Source organism: Podarcis melisellensis (genome assembly GCF_964234715.1).
Source record: "Podarcis melisellensis genome assembly, chromosome: 12".
In the NCBI taxonomy this organism is placed as follows: Eukaryota; Metazoa; Chordata; class Lepidosauria; order Squamata; family Lacertidae; genus Podarcis; species Podarcis melisellensis.
This window is the reverse complement of record NC_138544.1, coordinates 28,545,251-28,561,044: the sequence shown is the minus strand read 5'-3', so window position 1 is coordinate 28,561,044 and position 15,794 is coordinate 28,545,251. Positions and strand designations below refer to the sequence as shown.

Sequence of the window (15,794 nt, the reverse complement as noted above, 5' to 3'; positions counted from 1 at the left end):
CAACCCACAGCGTTCGTAACCCAAGGTATGACTGTAGTAAATGGCCTCCTTGCACTGCTTCTGCTTTTTTGCAAGTTACTAAGAAGAGGTTCTGAATTTCTCTTTTGTATAAATATCCTTGCCTTACGTCTACATCTATTTTATGTAGTTTTGCAAAAAGTAAGAGAATTTCCTCCTCCTTCCAGGAACTGTTTCCACCCAACCGGCAGAATGTGGAACATTTTGCCAAGTATTTCACTGATGCTGGCCTTAAGGAGTTGTCAGATTTCCTCCGGGTCCAGCAGTCACTGGGGACTCGGAAAGAACTACAGAAAGAGCTTCAGGAGCGCCTTTCTCAGGAATGCCCAATTAAAGAGGTGGGGAAAGCTTTTCAAACTAGAACAAACAAAGGGGGGAATTAAAAGAACACTGATTGCAAAAGAGGATGCAACACGGAGTTATTAAGAAAGGGATAGCTACCTGGTGTGCCTATTAAAAATATATTCTGTAAGTTCATGCATCAGATAGGGGCTGGTGGGAGTTGTGATTCAAAAATTTGGAGGTCACTAGTTTGGCAAAGACTGTGGTAAACTTTGTGTGTGTGAGATAGAAGCACTTTGTGAATTCAGAATGTAGACTTTGGAAGTGGCTAGAAACATTTTAGGTGCTTCTTTTAGCTGCTTGACTCTGTGGGAAGGTGTATTGTCACATATAGAAGCAGCTGTTGATGCTGAGTCATTGCCAAGAGAGCATCATTGCTTACTGTGGCATGAGAATTGTCAGTTTGCATTTCTTAGTGCAGAAAGTATTGATCTGATGTGTAGAGAGGGTACTGGAAACTTCTTTGTGTGAAAAAAACAAGCAGAAGGTTCATGACGTTTGGGTTATTCCTTGAGAGAAGCCGAGTACAGCTGGTTTAAACCGGTTCTGTTATCTCTTTCTGTCAAGGTCATGCTGACTATAAAAGTAAGGCCAGAAGGAGCCTGGGTTTCACACTTTCTCTTTCTGTCTCTCTTCCCTTCTGGTGTGGTGTTTTGTACATAGTATGCTTAGTTTTAAGGTTTAGTCCAGGCATAGGCAAACTCCGGCCCTCCAGATGTTTGGGACTACAGTTCCCATCATCCCTGACCACTGGTCCTGTTAGCTAGGGATGAGGGGAATTATAATCCCAAACATCTGGAGGGCTGGAGTTTCCCTATGCCTGGTTTAGTCTTATTATAAGTTATTGTAAGTTTAAGTTTAAAGTCTGCTGCAACTGAATTTCTTATGGCCAGTGCCAATCCTGAATGTATTGGATTTGTGACCATTATGCTCACTTGCCTTCAGTAGCAGTAAAGCTCTGCTGGATGAAGTACAATTGCCTCTGGTCTATTTTGGGGAAAATCCTGCAACGTGTTTAAGTCTTTACTCTGCTAACTAAACATCGGGAGTTCTGCTCTGGAACGGTATTCAGAGGAATTTCATGACAAGAACAATAGCAACATTTTATTATAGGCCACCTTGTAGGCTGGCACTGCTCTGGTTGAGCAGAAAGCAGTACAGCCGCCTTGGCCTTGCCAAATGGAACAGTTTTTCGGGAGAAGTGCTGCTTGCTGTTATTTTTCCAGTGTGGTGGCTGTCCTCTAGTGGCTGCCAGGAGAATTATTTTTACTCCCCATATGGTGTGTTGACAGTATCCGAGTACAAATGCTCACTTGCGGCATGGTGTGAAGTGCAGTGCACCTTCTTTAAAATTTATACTCTTGAATGAGTCCCTGGCCTGAGTGTTCTCACTAAACATTGGCATTTGAACCAAATCAGCAACTCATATTAAATATAAGACATGTTTTCTTTTATTACTCACCCAGCCCTGCAAATAAAATCATTGGGAGGGAGTTTTGCAGCAGACAGGAGGTGTGACTTAAGAGAACGGCTTCAGTTTATTCTTCTTTTTTAAAAAAATAAAATACAATCTTCCACTGCAGATGGTGCTTTATGTAAAAGAAGAAATGAAGAGGAACGACCTGCCAGAACCGGCTGTGATTGGACTCCTGTGGACCTGCATAATGAACGCTGTTGAATGGAACAAGAAAGAAGAGCTGGTCGCGGAGCAAGCACTGAAACATCTGAAGGTGTGCAAGTGACGGCTGGCTTGTCCAGTAAGAACGGAGGGTTGGATCCCTTTTTGTGCAGCAGTCCCAGCACATGTGTGTGCATGGCTGTCAAAGACAGGAGATGCGCATCCAATAGAAAGCTTGCTTTGCATTGACAAGGAAGGCTAGCATTATGCGCTGGTCGCAGTGATAGATCTCATCCTCTCAAAGCCTGCAGGCCTATTCAAAATAGGAGGAGCATGGAGAGCTCCCAGGTTTATTCACTCAAGGCTCTATGAGAGCAGCTCATTGTAAATCAGTTTACTGGATAACTGCAGGCATGCAACAGACAGGTTATCCAGAGTGAATATCCCACTGGTGTGTTTTGCAGATGATAATACTCTGCATGCCCACACCCTTAAAATAATATCCTGGGGAGTGGTGGTGGTTGTTGTTTTGCAGCAAAACATAACACTCTCTTCTGTATTAGCCTATGAAAGAATAACTTAATTTCTTCTCTGGTTGTTTTAGCAATATGCACCTTTACTGGCTGTATTCAGCACCCAGGGCCAATCAGAGCTGATCCTTCTCCAGAAGGTTCAGGAGTACTGTTATGATAACATCCACTTTATGAAAGCCTTTCAGAAGATTGTGGTGCTCTTTTATAAAGGTATTTGACCATACCTCTTTCCTTCCTCCCTTCCTTCCTTTTTCCATTATTCAATTTACATAAAATGTTTAAAGAGGCTTCCGAGTTAAAACATCAGGACTCCAATAGGGTTAGCATGAGGCACATGAAAGAATGTGTCCGCTGCCTGTTTTTCTCTTTATGTTCTATAAAAGCTGAATGTGCCAGGATTGTGCTGCTAAGTTGCGGACTGGCCTGGATCTTCCTGCCCTGTGAATTGCTGCAGCTCCAGTGTTATTGTGCTGTAATACTTCCCATTTAAGAGATGTCTGGTGATACCGCTTTAGCTTGCAGTGCAATGAAATACAGGCTCATTTAAACCTGGAACTTGTCCGCTGGAATTGTTACATAGGAACACAAGAAGCTGCCTTATACTGGGCTGGGCCGGCAGCACATCTCTAGGGTTTCAGAGAGGGTTCTCTCCCAGCCTTAGCCGGAGATGTCAGAAATCAAACATGGGACCTTCTGCGTGCAAGGTGGTTGCTCTTCATCTGACCCACAGTTTTGCCCCATCCAGAAGGAGCCTGCTGTTTCTTGCTGCATCCTCTTCAACTTCGCGTATTCCCGCTTTCCAGTAAAGGAGAGTTGTGTGCCCTAATTTGCCCCCTTCTTTTGCATTTCCTTGTTAGCTTCCCCCCCTCTTTATTGCTCAGTTTAAGGAGCAGTGCAGGATGTGAGAAGCAATTTTCATTCGATGATCTATGCTCCATTCACATGATAGGCTTCCTGGAGATAAGGAGAGCCATCCCATGAGTTGCCTTGTAGGCTGCAGAAGGCCAGAAGCAGGCTTTGGGGAGGGTTTGTAATCGGTAGCTTGGGGCTGTCGACTCTTAACTGGTGGCTGAGCATCTCTTCAATTGTGTCTCTACTGAAAGCGCTTGAAAGCTAAACACAGATCCTACACCTTAACAGACTCTAAATAGCTTTCCTTGGAAATTTCAATTAACAGCACATCTCTCATTCTAGCTCTTTGTTCAGGAAGATCCAGGAAGGCACTTCCAATTCTTTAGCTAAGCTGTCAAATCCCCACCCCTCCATTTTCCTTTTATATAAGGGAATGGCTTGTTGTCATAGAGACTATCTGTCTTTCTTTTGCAAGGTGTTAAGAGTATAGTATGACATTGTTGCTATAAATAGTGGAAGGAGGTGGAAAAGCCTTCAGCAGGGAAGTTTCATAATGCTCCTTGTTTGCATTGATTGTAGTGCCATAATGACAACAGTAGACCGAGGCATTTGGGTCTGGCAGCTGGAAGTTGTTGAGCCGCCTTCTCACTCACTGATGTAGCTAAAAAAGACAACACTCAAGCAGCCCTTGACAAAATGGAGGGGGAATGAAGAATCTAGTGAAGACAGACACCGGGCCACTTCAAAAGCAATGGTCGCAGCTTGCAAATTCTTCTGAATACCAGTTGCTGGAGAGTGGTCTTGTGCTTGGTCTTTGCTTATGGTCTTCTCAAAGGCATCTGGTTGGCCATTATGAGAGTAGGAAGCTAGACTAGATGGGCCCTTGGTCAGATCCAGCAGGTTGTTCTCATATTGTACATATAATGAAGGTCCCTCAAGCCTTTGCCAACTTGATGTCATTTTGGACTACAACTGCTACTATTGTGACTGTGCTGGATGGGGCTGATGGGAGTTGTAGTCCAAAACATCTGGAAGTCACCAAGTTGGCAATGGCTGATGCATATCATCAGCACCAAACCCTGATCCGTAAGGCCACTCCTGCAGAACTACAACGATCCAAAAGATGTCCTTGCATCACATGGTCAACTGCCATGTGTTCGATTTAACTGGAGATATCTTGCCAACTAACCCAGTGCCCCTGACTCTTGTCCACCAGTCATATGATGTGAATTAATTTTACGTTCATTTTTTAAAAAATGATTACATCCCAGATTTGCAAAACAGGAGCTATCTGTTGCCTTGCAGATTCCCCTAAAGGCATTATTTTATAATGAATGATTTTATAGTGTTGGTTTGTGCTGTACTTTTGTACTGTTCTATTGTTGTTAGCCGCCCTGAGCCCGGCTTCGGCTGGGGAGGACGGGATATAAATTATTATTATTATTATTATTATTATTATTATTATTATTATTATTATTAGTGCGGGCCTTTGCTCCTTGCGTCTATAACAGTCCCCTAGGGCCAAAGGAGTGGGTGGTTAGAATTGGTTCCAGCCACCGGGAATGTCACCACGAATTGCTTCATGGGCTTTGCTCAGACTGACATCACTTGGGGCAGCAACGGGGGAGCTACACTTCCCACAACTGCTCAGCTAAAATTGCGGCAGCATTTAAAATGTCATCTTAATCATTTTTAATCATAAATAGCTAACTATAAATCCCCCCCTCTGGTGTTCCTTGTACTTCAGAAAGCAACCTAGGGGTATGATTAAGTGCACCCTGTCCTGCATGATTGCTTAATTGAGCAACTCTCTGACAAGAGAATATTATATTTTTTTGGGAACTACTGAAGGCATGAATAAATTACAAGTTGTCTTTCTCAAGATTAAAGGAAAATTCAGTTGACCTTTTAATTCACATTGGTGACTCGTTCAGTCTATTTTTCTGTGTTTGTTCAAGGCCTGTTCAAGGTCCCTTCATTCTCTTTTGACTCTTAAGCAGGTTGTGCATAAGGAAGACAGTTCTTTCCCACTTCCATGTGATCCCTGTTTTTTTCCTTTTACAAGTTCTATTGTCTCCTTCAGAAAGCTCTAGCTACCTAAATGGATTCCAGTCCCCGGCAGCGACCAGATGAGGGATCCAAGTCAGTTTTAGCACCTGCCTGCAATTTTTTGCAGTCAGTAGGACTTCAAGCAGTACATAAAATAAGCGCTAAGTGATCTGAACAGAACCCAACACAGAATACCGGTTGACATTTGTCTTGCAGTTAATTACAATGTCCCAGTGGGCATGTGAGATTAGCTGAGAGGCTTCCTAGCCAAGTCAGGAAAACGTGTGTAAAATGGCCTTATTAACTGAAGCTGAATCCGTTCTTCAGGACCTGCAACATTGAAGAGTTTCTGTCCCTGTTTCAGGGACTTCCTCACCAGATGTTGAACCATAACTCCTGTAACCTTTGAGCATCTGAGGTTGATGGGAGCGGGGGTCCGACAACAGCTGCAGAGCCATGGGTTCCTCATCCCAACCCAATACCCCCAAATCACCCTAGGGTAACAACACCCTTTTGTGGTTCGCTGTCTTCTGCTTGAAACCATAAGGCAGCTCTCTGGGTGGCCAGTGCTTTTCAATGCATTGCTATTCCACACACTCCAGAGCTCTCATGAGACAGTGGGAACTCTCACAGGGTCTCATAAGACATGGGAGTGCAGGAGAGGCTGCCTTTGCTGTGGGGGTCTGCTGTGCAAAGAACTGGGATTACTGTTGATTCCAGTTTAAAGCCAATGCATATGATTATTACAGCACAACATAAAACAAATGCGACAAAGCTATTCACAGAATAAGTGCAGCGAGCCTTAAAAGGAACATAAAATCAAGAAACGGCTGTTTAATTAGTTTGTTCTGGGAACAGATGATGTTGGCTTACAGCAGGGCTGGGGAACTTGTGACCTTCCTGATGCTGTTGGACTCCAACTCCCATCAGTCCCAACCAGCACTGCCAATGGCAATGATCAGAGTTGGAGTCCAGTAGCATCTGGTGGGCCCAGTCTTCAAGTTACTTCAGTTATACAGAAGTCTCTGCTGTGTCAAAGTTGGTAAATCCCATATAAGGATGATGATGTCATTGTATTTTCTCTGCAAGCATCAGTGATTGGCCTCTGCAAACAATAAACACCACATGTGTAAGTTTTCATGTGAGATTCATGAAAAGCCTCATGTGGAAGCTGCTTCTGTGACGGAATTCTGGCAGAGTGTACCAGAGCAGCCCTGGACCTATAGAGTTCCTTACCACAGTCAGTGAAAATTTGACCAGCTTTCTAAAATGGTTGTGGGAATCTATGGAAGATAGATCCCTGCAGGCATTCCCAAACTTGGCCCTCCAGCTGTTTTGGGACTACAATTCCCATCATCTCTGACCACTGGTGCTATTAGCTAGGGATGATGGGAGTTGTAGTCGCAAAACAGCTGGAGGGGCAAGTTTGGGGATGCCTGACTTAGAGCATGGAAAGGGCAACCAAAACAGTAAAGGGACTGGGGCAGCTCCCCTTTGAGGATATGTTACAACACTGCAGGATTTTTAATTTTTTAAAAAAGAAAGAAAACTAAGGGGTGATACAATAGAGGTGTATAAAATTATGCGTGGCCTAAACTAAGTAGGTAGAGAGAAGTTTTTCTCCCTCTCCTAATGCTAGGACCCAGGTCAACCATTGGAGATGAATAGTCCCTGTAGCTCAGATGTAGAGCTTCAGCCTTGCATGTAAAAGGTTTTGGGTTCAATCCCTGGCATTTCCAATTAGGGCTAGAGCAGACTTCCTGCCTGAAACTGTGGAGAACTGCTGCCAGTCGTTGTAGACGATACTGATCTCGATGGAGCCAATAGGGTGGCTTGGTATTAGACAATTCCCTACATTCCTAATGTCTAGACTCTGGGACTCACTACCACAAGATGTCATGATGGTCACCAGCTTAGGACAGTTGTAAATTAATGAGGCTGCCAGTGGTTACTAGTCATGATGCCTACATTTAATATTATATTTAGTATGAGAGATAGTTCAGTCAATAGAGCGTGAGACTCTTAGTCTGAAGGTCATGAGTTTGAGCCCCATGTTGGGCAAAAGATTCCTGCATTGCAGGGGGTTGGACTAGATGATGTTCATGGTCCCACCCAACTCTACGATTCCATGATTTCCTCTCGTTTTGGAGCAGCCTGCCTCTGAATTCTCATGAGTGGGAGAGTGCTGCTGTGCTTCTGTTGCTGCTTGTGTGAGTATCTAGAAATGCTGTGCTAGATACAACCTTGGTCAGACCCAGCAGGGCTTTTCTGATGCTCTGTTGCAGCTTACTTTCCATGGCAACCTGAAACAAAAAATCCATGTTTAGACTATAGACACCAGATGGCTCCCACAGAGATGGCCATCTTTGCCCTTGATGTAGAATGAATAGGCAACACCAGGTGGGCAACTGGCCTTCCTCTTGGCGGCCGCTCGCATGGCTGACGTGCTGCAGATCGTTAACGTTTTAACCAGAAATGGAGGAAGCAATTTTATGTAACGTGAAATTATTTTAAGTGCTTGATCACTGAATACTAGCGACGCAGTTAAGTCTCCCTTGTTTCGCCATTTCCAGCTGCAGCCCCTCCTGTCAGGCTTTGCTGACGATTGAAGTGGTGTAGTCACATTAAAGCCCCTTTTTTAAAAAACACACCAAAAAAGCAGCAGTTTTAGGGTTTGTGTCTGCTAATTCTCTGCCCAGAAACACTTCCTAACTGTATACTCCCTGGTTTTGAATTGCAGCTGATGTCCTAAGCGAAGAAGCCATCCTGAAGTGGTACAAAGAGGCACATGTTGCCAAAGGCAAAAGTGTCTTCCTTGACCAGATGAAGAAGTTCGTTGAGTGGCTACAAAACGCTGAAGAAGGTAAGGTTCTTCTTCTCCTCCTCCTCCTCCTCCTCCTTTTTCTTGGTATATCTGGGATATTAAGGAAACATCTACTTCATTTCACATCGCCCAGGTTCTGCAATGGGATCAAGACTTACCTCAGGGGTGAGGAACTTTTTTTCAGCCCAAGGGCCACATTACCTCATGGACAACTTTCTGGGGGCCACATGCAAGGGGTGGGCAGGTGCAACAGATGCAATTCTTATTTTTGTATTCCAGCCACGCACATCAGAGATATTTTATGCCTGCAACTTTCTATCCAGGAAAGCAAGAGGCATTATTGAGAGCTCAGGATATGTTCCAGCCAGACAAAAGACCTGGAGAGGGTATGTAGGAGAACCAGTAACAGCTTCAGCCAAAGGAGGAAGGGTCTTGGGAAGAGTCCTGAGGCCTGGAGGGCCACATCTGTGTCATGGAATTCTACTCAATATTGATCCAGACAAGTTAAACAAGTTGCAGGATTCCCAAAAAATAGACCGGAGGCAATTAACATTTCATCCAGCAGAGCTTTACTGCTACTGAAGCAAATGAACATAATGGTCACAAATCCAATACATTCAGGATTGGCACTGTCCATAAGAAATCCAGTTGCAGCAGACTTAACTTATACTTACAATAACTTATAGTAAGACTAAACCTCAACACTACATAACTTCTTGCTTCTTATTATAGTCAGCATGACCTTGACAGAAGAGATAACAGAACCAGTTTAAGCCAGCTGTACTCAACTTCTCTGAAGGAATAACCCAAACATCATGAACCTTCTGCTTGTTTCTTTCACACAAAGAAGCTTCCAGAACCCTCTTGAATTAATTAGAATAGGAGAGATCTCTAAACATCAGATGAATACTTTCCTGCACTAAGAAATGCAAACTGACAATCTGGCCTTTTCCCAACCCTCAGATTGCACTGGTCATCTCCAGCTGGTGGGTTCGTCATGTGTCTGGGCCATTTTTGCAAAGTAGTGCAAAACTGAACCTCCCCCAATGTGTGTGAATGTGGCCACACCCACCGACTAAAATACACTTTATGTTGGTTAAATGGCTTAAATCCCATCCCGCCCCCAATTGGGGATTTTAGCTTGTCCCCATTCTAGTCGGGAAAGAATTCTGAAGGAATGATTCTTTATAAATAAGTTGTTTATTTTTGCAGCAGCCTCTGAAAGAAGTTCAGATGACAAACAAGATGTCACTCAAGTTTGCCCACTACAGCATAGCTTATATATAAAACAGGATACAGTATTGATATGTGATTCAAAAACATGTGTGGGTTTCATGCCACAAATATATATTTATTTGGGGTGAGGGGGCTTCACCAGGAGCTCATTTATTGGGCACGATTTCAGCAGCGATGTGAAGCACGTTTCTCAGTGATAGCTATGGGGACATTAGCTTTACTCTGTTCCTGAACCAAACGATCAGTGCAGCTCCAATATGTGCAGAGCTCTTCACCAGCATGAGCCGTTCCAATCTTGATTTGTCTCTTGATTTGATCCAGATCCAGACTTAATTTGTCTTAATCAACACCTCGTTGTGTGTTATGGCAAATCACTTGTGAAAAGGATGTGGCCCAATTGCCTAGCTAAGGTGGGTGAGTGTGAATCCTACTGGCCAGGCCTTTGCAAACACTTAAAGGGAAAACTGTCCCAGAGCTTTCCACACTTTTTATGTTGGCGACACACTTTTTGGGCGTGCATCATTTTGCAACACAGTAGTTTAGTTTTACTAGCAAGGTAAAGGTAAAGGGACCCCTGACCATTAGGTCCAGTCGTGGCCGGCTCTGGGGTTGCGGCGCTCATCTCACTTTATTGGCCAACGGAGCCAGCGTACAGTTTCCGGGTCATGTGGCCAGCATGACTAAGCTGCTTCTGGCGAACCAGAGCAGCGTACGGAAACACCGTTTACCTTTCTGCCAGAGCGGTACCTATTTATCTACTTGCACTTTGATGTGCTTTCGAACTGCTAGGTTGGCAGGAGCAGGGACCAAACGGGAGCTCACCCCATCACGGGGATTCGAACCGCCGACCTTCCGATCGACAAGTCCTAGGCTCTGTGGTTTAACCCACAGCGCCACCCGCATCCCATTTACTAGCAAACCAGAGGTTAAACTAACCTTTTCCCAGCCCCGGGACGAGCACGGGAAGTGTTTGTGCGACACACCTACACACAGGTGTTGTGACACACAGTTTACATACAAATCTGTGCACATTTGCCAGAGTCACTGGAGTGAAGGTTAGATATGGATTCAAACCCATAGGCAAAACTCCCCTTGCTTTGTCATACGAGTCCTGTTAGAAAGGGAGGGGAGTGACTGGGAGGGAAAAACTCTAATGGAAAAAGATAATTTTTAAGGCGCCAACTCGACTGTAGAAGCTGAGTTGGACTGTGTAATACAGTCGTTTTTCTGGTTCCAAGAGCTGCTTTCTCCCCCACCTTTCTTCTGATGACCACCCATGGAGAGTTATTTTTGCTTTCTGCAGAAAGTCTTTAAGCAGCTCCCCTTGAAGACTAATCCCATATTAGCTGCACATGAGATTGGCAGGTTATAATTATTAGGACTCGCCTGCTTCCCCTGCAAAATCCAAGCTTATTATTTGCTTTTAGTCCGTTTCTATCAACAATCAAAGGTTGCTGGTTCCCTCCTTTTACAGTATTTTATTTTTTACGGCAATGGGCTTACTTGTTGGAATTGATGTGGAGAGTAACAACCTGTGTCAAGATCTTGAATAGAAATGTTAGCAAAAAACATTCTGTCCCGAAATGTCAAAGAGCCCTGAAACATTATTTTTAGTTAAAAATATCTTGGGGCTTTCTTCTTCTTTTTTGTATTTTAGCAAACAGCAGGCACCTTGCTTTCCCCCCTTTCCTCTGCAGATATTTCTGTCTTTAATCTGCCTCTAGCAATTTCAGAAAGTGTAGCTGAAATCAGAATAAAGAGAAGGCTCTGGAAAACCAGAATGAATGTGTCAAATACATACATACATACATACATACATACATACATACAAGAGAAAGAGAGAGATAATTGGTTTAATACACATTTTGCAATGTGCTTGTGTTGCTGTGAATCAGATACAGTATATTGCTGAGAAGGCTTGCAGGTTGTTGTGGTTGTTGTTTATTATTATTATTATTATTACCCTGAGAGTCACTAGCCAAAGCCAGGTGCAAAAGGCATATGCTTAGAATTTAAAAAATCTGGCCCAGGGTTTTACCTTGAATACCAGAACTGAACTGATCTGATCTGTTTCTCTCCCTCCCTCATTCCCAACTACCACACACCCAGCTTCCTTCAGTTCAGCAGCCACACAGTCTAGGGGAGGAATCATTTGGTTGTTACCATTGTTATACAGCCGGGAAGTGGGAGATCCTTGTTGATCATTGCTTCAAATTGCCCAGAAATCTACCAGCAGATGCTGATCCACCCTGATGCATTGGGAATCTTGGCTGTATCCCAGGCATAGGCAAACTCGGCCCTCCAGCTGTTTGGGGACTACAATTCCCATCATCCCTGACCACTGGTCCTGTTAGCTAGGGATGATGGGAGTTGTAGTCCCAAAACATATGGAGGGCCGAGTTTGCCCATGCCTGCTCTACCCCTTTGTAGCGTAAGACTGACTTGTTCCATCTCTTGTGCCAGAGAAGCTGCTGCGATTGGGGGTCAAACCTCCATATGGGATGCTGAGGAGCCACTGAGAGACAGTGGGCATGAGAGGGGGGAGACAGCCTTTCATCCCAAGGGCTATGGGAGGGGTCTTGTATCCTTAGCGCAGGACTGCTGCGGGACTACAACTCCCATGATCCCTGACTTGCTGGTTGATGGAGGATAGAGCCCAATAACACCTGAAAGTCTACAGATCTCCCACCTCTGCTGCAGTACATTTGCATTTGATTCATTGATTGAGGACTCAGCTACATTAGCCATGTTACAACACTATAACTGCGTTATAAACAGCACAAAACTTTGTCTATGCGACTTTAATAGAGTGTTTTTTTCTTTTGTTATAATTATTTAATTTATGACTTACTTATAGTGGTTTTCCCCCTGTGTGTAGTAGATCCAGCCTTAAAATAACATTTTGGGCTTGTTAAAGGAATAAATATAAATGTTGCCACATGAATTGTTTTAATAGTTGGAGAAAAATCTTCACTTTTCCTCTGCTCTCTCCCCCCCCCCCCACCTCTCAGAATCCGAATCTGAAGGGGAAGAAAACCAAGATGGCTGAACAAAGCACAAAACGTATTCGCTGTGGCCGGCTGCTTCTTGCGGAATTTTGTACCGTTTAAAGAGAAAGACTCTTACTCCAGTGTCATACCGAAAATTCTAGGCTAGGCTTTCCTTTTGTTTAGAAGAATAAAATGTTGGAGCCCTGAGACATTAAATGCTGAGACTCTTCCTCTGGCACCCTGTACACTATTGTAGGGAGAGGCATTCAGCAAGGAAACAACATATAGGAAAACTGAAGTAATATCCTTTAAGGACTCCTTTTTTATTAACAGTCTTCAGGTACTACATATGAACACTTCAGTGTTTCTCCATAGGGATGTTCTGTGCGTGTAGCTCAATATTTGCTTGTGTGTGATTTGACATAATCACATTTTGGGGAAATTAAACGGCTTTTAAAACTCTTACTTTCATGTTTCTGCGCATTTTTCTTTTGCTTCAGAAGTGGGCTTGCATGCGACTAACTACTGCTAACCTTCTGCAGAAGGATTTAATAATAATTTTGCTATTTGCACCCTGCCCATCTGACTGAGTTGCCCCAGCCACTGTGGCAGATGTTTTGGAAGGTCCAGTCTACACTTTACCTCAGGCTTTGCCAACCTTGTGCTCTCTGGGTATTTTGGGCTACAACTCCCAGCAAGCAGGACCAAGCTGGCTGAGAATGATGGGAGTTGTAGTCCAAGTATCTGTAGGAAACCAGATAGGCAAAGGCTGCTCCACCTGGTGAGTGTGGCAAGCTTCTTCCTTGGTGTGACTCTCTCTGCATCATCTTTTTACACCTGTGACAGACTGCTCTAGGAACATGTGGTGCTGGGTTCGAAACTCTTTGGGTCCTTGCAGGGTTTCCATGAAAAATGTGTGGCGGTTATCTGTTCCAGGAGAGATGAGAACCCTGTGGCCTTCCAAATGTTTCTGGACTACAACTCTCATAATCTGTATCCACTGGCCATGTCGGTTGGGGCTGGTGGAACACAGATCCCCTAGTCCGGAGTTACAGCAAAGGGAAAAACAACTTTCCACATGGAAACGTTAATAGCATGTTTACCAACCCTAAAACACCTACATTAGAGTTGAGTTTGGGTTGCTTTGTTTTTAAATAAGAAATAACAACTTTGGGAATTCCCTGGCCTCCCTCATACAAGTCATCCATTGCTGTTTTTCATTCTATATAGCTTAAAACCCATTTCTATTAATCTGAACCTGTAATTGGTTATAATAATCAATTAAAACAACTTTTAAGAGAGGTCTGTATATGTTAAATAAATAAAAATTTAAAGCACTGATTGATTATTTGGCAGGATTTTTTTTAAAAAAAGAACTACAATACAGTGGTACCTCTGGTTGCGAACAGGATCCGTTCCAGAGGCCTGTTTGCAACATGAAAAGAACGCAACCCACAGCGGCGCGTCTGCGCATGCGCAGCTTGTGATTCGCCGCTTCTGCACATGCGCGTGACGTCATTTTGCGTGTCTGTGCAAGCGGCGAAACCCGGAAGTAACCCTTTCCAGTACTTCCGGGTTGCTGTGGGACATAACCTGAAAGAACATAACATGAAGCGGACGTAACATGAGGTATGACTGTATTTTTTAATACGAGGACTTGTAAATTGGTAGCAAGCATCATCTCAAGAGGCAATTCGCTTTTCACAAGAGAGGGGTGGGAAAAGCCTTTTGCTAATGCAATGCTTGCTACAACACAGGAGCATTATTTAAAAACAAACTTGCATTTACCCATGTGAAAATTAATACGAATGTAATTGACTGGTTATACAACTTATGGTTAGGGAACAATCCTACAGCAAGTGCTGCTGGGCTGGATCCAGTGGATCTTCAGCTGAGTCAGGAGGTTCCCAACACAGCCAAGCTATGCCGGCTTAGCTCTGTCATCTTTACCTCATCTGGAGAGAGACCTCAGTGTAACTCCTCAATCCTGGCTCAGCCAGGACCCGGCCAGCTGAGATGATTCCAGCGGATATTAAGCCAGCGTATGCCCTGAAAAGGGGGTGCTGTGGTGGGATAGAAATCAGCCTTGCCCAGCCTGGTGCCATGCAGATGCTTTGGACTGCAATTCCCACCATCCCTTGAGGTTGATGGGAGTTGTAGTCTAAAACATCTGGAGGGTACCAGGTTGGAGGAAGGCTTTAACCATTAAAGCCCACTGCTTCTGATTCAAAGTACATCCATCCCTTGGTTGTTGAACGGAATCCGGTCCAGAAGTCTGTTTGACTTCCGAAAACATTCAACAACCAAGGCACGGCTTCCGATTGGCTGCAGTAGCTTCCTGCACACAAGCATAAGCCGCGTCGGACGTTCGGCTTCCAAAGAAAGTTCCCAAACCAGAACACTCACTTCCAGGTTTGCAGCGTTCAGGAGCCAAAACGTTTGACTCCCAAGGCGTTCAGCTTCCAAGGTAAGACTGTATAAGCTTTGTCATCTAAGTGGAACATAGAATAGTGTACCATGGTTTCACTGAAGTCGCAGCACCAAAAGTAGAAAGCAAAATCCTACTAGCAGACAGCTCTTGGCCAAGTAATAATTTAAGGTGTATTGCTTTCTGAAAGCAAAATGTAAAGGGCTTACGGTAACTATGACAACTAAATAATGAAATTGCTAATAGAACAGTGTGTGACCATATCCAGTTATGCCTGCAGGGAAATAGTGTGGAGCGGTAGGGTGCCCTTATGCAGTGATGTCATTGTGGGCAAACAGTGCTGTCTTTAAACCACTGAAGTACGGAGAATATTGTTAAATACTTGTCAGCTCCATTAGTGGTATTTTTTTAAAGAGAGGTAGTCATGTTAATCTGCATCAGAAGCAATAGTATTTTGCAGGATCTGAAAAGCGGATAACTTTCTCATTGGGGGTGCATGTTTCTAGCCCACAATAACAGGGCCTGTTGTTGTTGTTAAAATTTGTATACGGCCATATACCCATAGATTTCAGGGCAGTTCACAACATACACACATACGTGTGTGTGTGTATTGTGTGTATGTTGGGGGGGGAGAGAGTATATATACAATATTTATATGTATATATATAGTATGTATATATACTAGATGATGTATGTGCATATATATATATACACACACACACAAAATACAATATATTACATCTTGAGCATGTTAGTGGACCTTGAAGAGTACCTGTTTTCTACCTGACAATTTGGCTTTTGCTTTGGATAGAAATGACCTGTTGGCATCTTCTGTAAATCCATTTTTGAGAAACCAAAACATCCAACTTGCTGCCTAAGCCATTTTCCCCGCTCCTTTAAAGCC

General features: G+C 43.8%; 1 protein-coding gene across 2 annotated transcripts in view; it reads left to right on the top strand.

Annotated features, from left to right (window-relative positions):
- The window catches only part of BZW2 (basic leucine zipper and W2 domains 2), a 49,329-nt gene extending 36,402 nt beyond the window's left edge, over positions 1–12,927 (top strand). For both annotated transcript variants that reach the window (XM_081883358.1, XM_081883359.1), the window contains exons 8-12: positions 186–356; positions 1,944–2,090; positions 2,583–2,721; positions 8,153–8,275; positions 12,484–12,927. In XM_081883358.1, the coding sequence (XP_081739484.1) occupies positions 186–356; positions 1,944–2,090; positions 2,583–2,721; positions 8,153–8,275; positions 12,484–12,521 (618 nt within the window). In that variant the 3' untranslated portion in view covers positions 12,522–12,927. The remainder of the gene's footprint in view (positions 1–185; positions 357–1,943; positions 2,091–2,582; positions 2,722–8,152; positions 8,276–12,483) is intronic.
- The last annotated feature ends 2,867 nt before the right edge of the window (positions 12,928–15,794 follow it).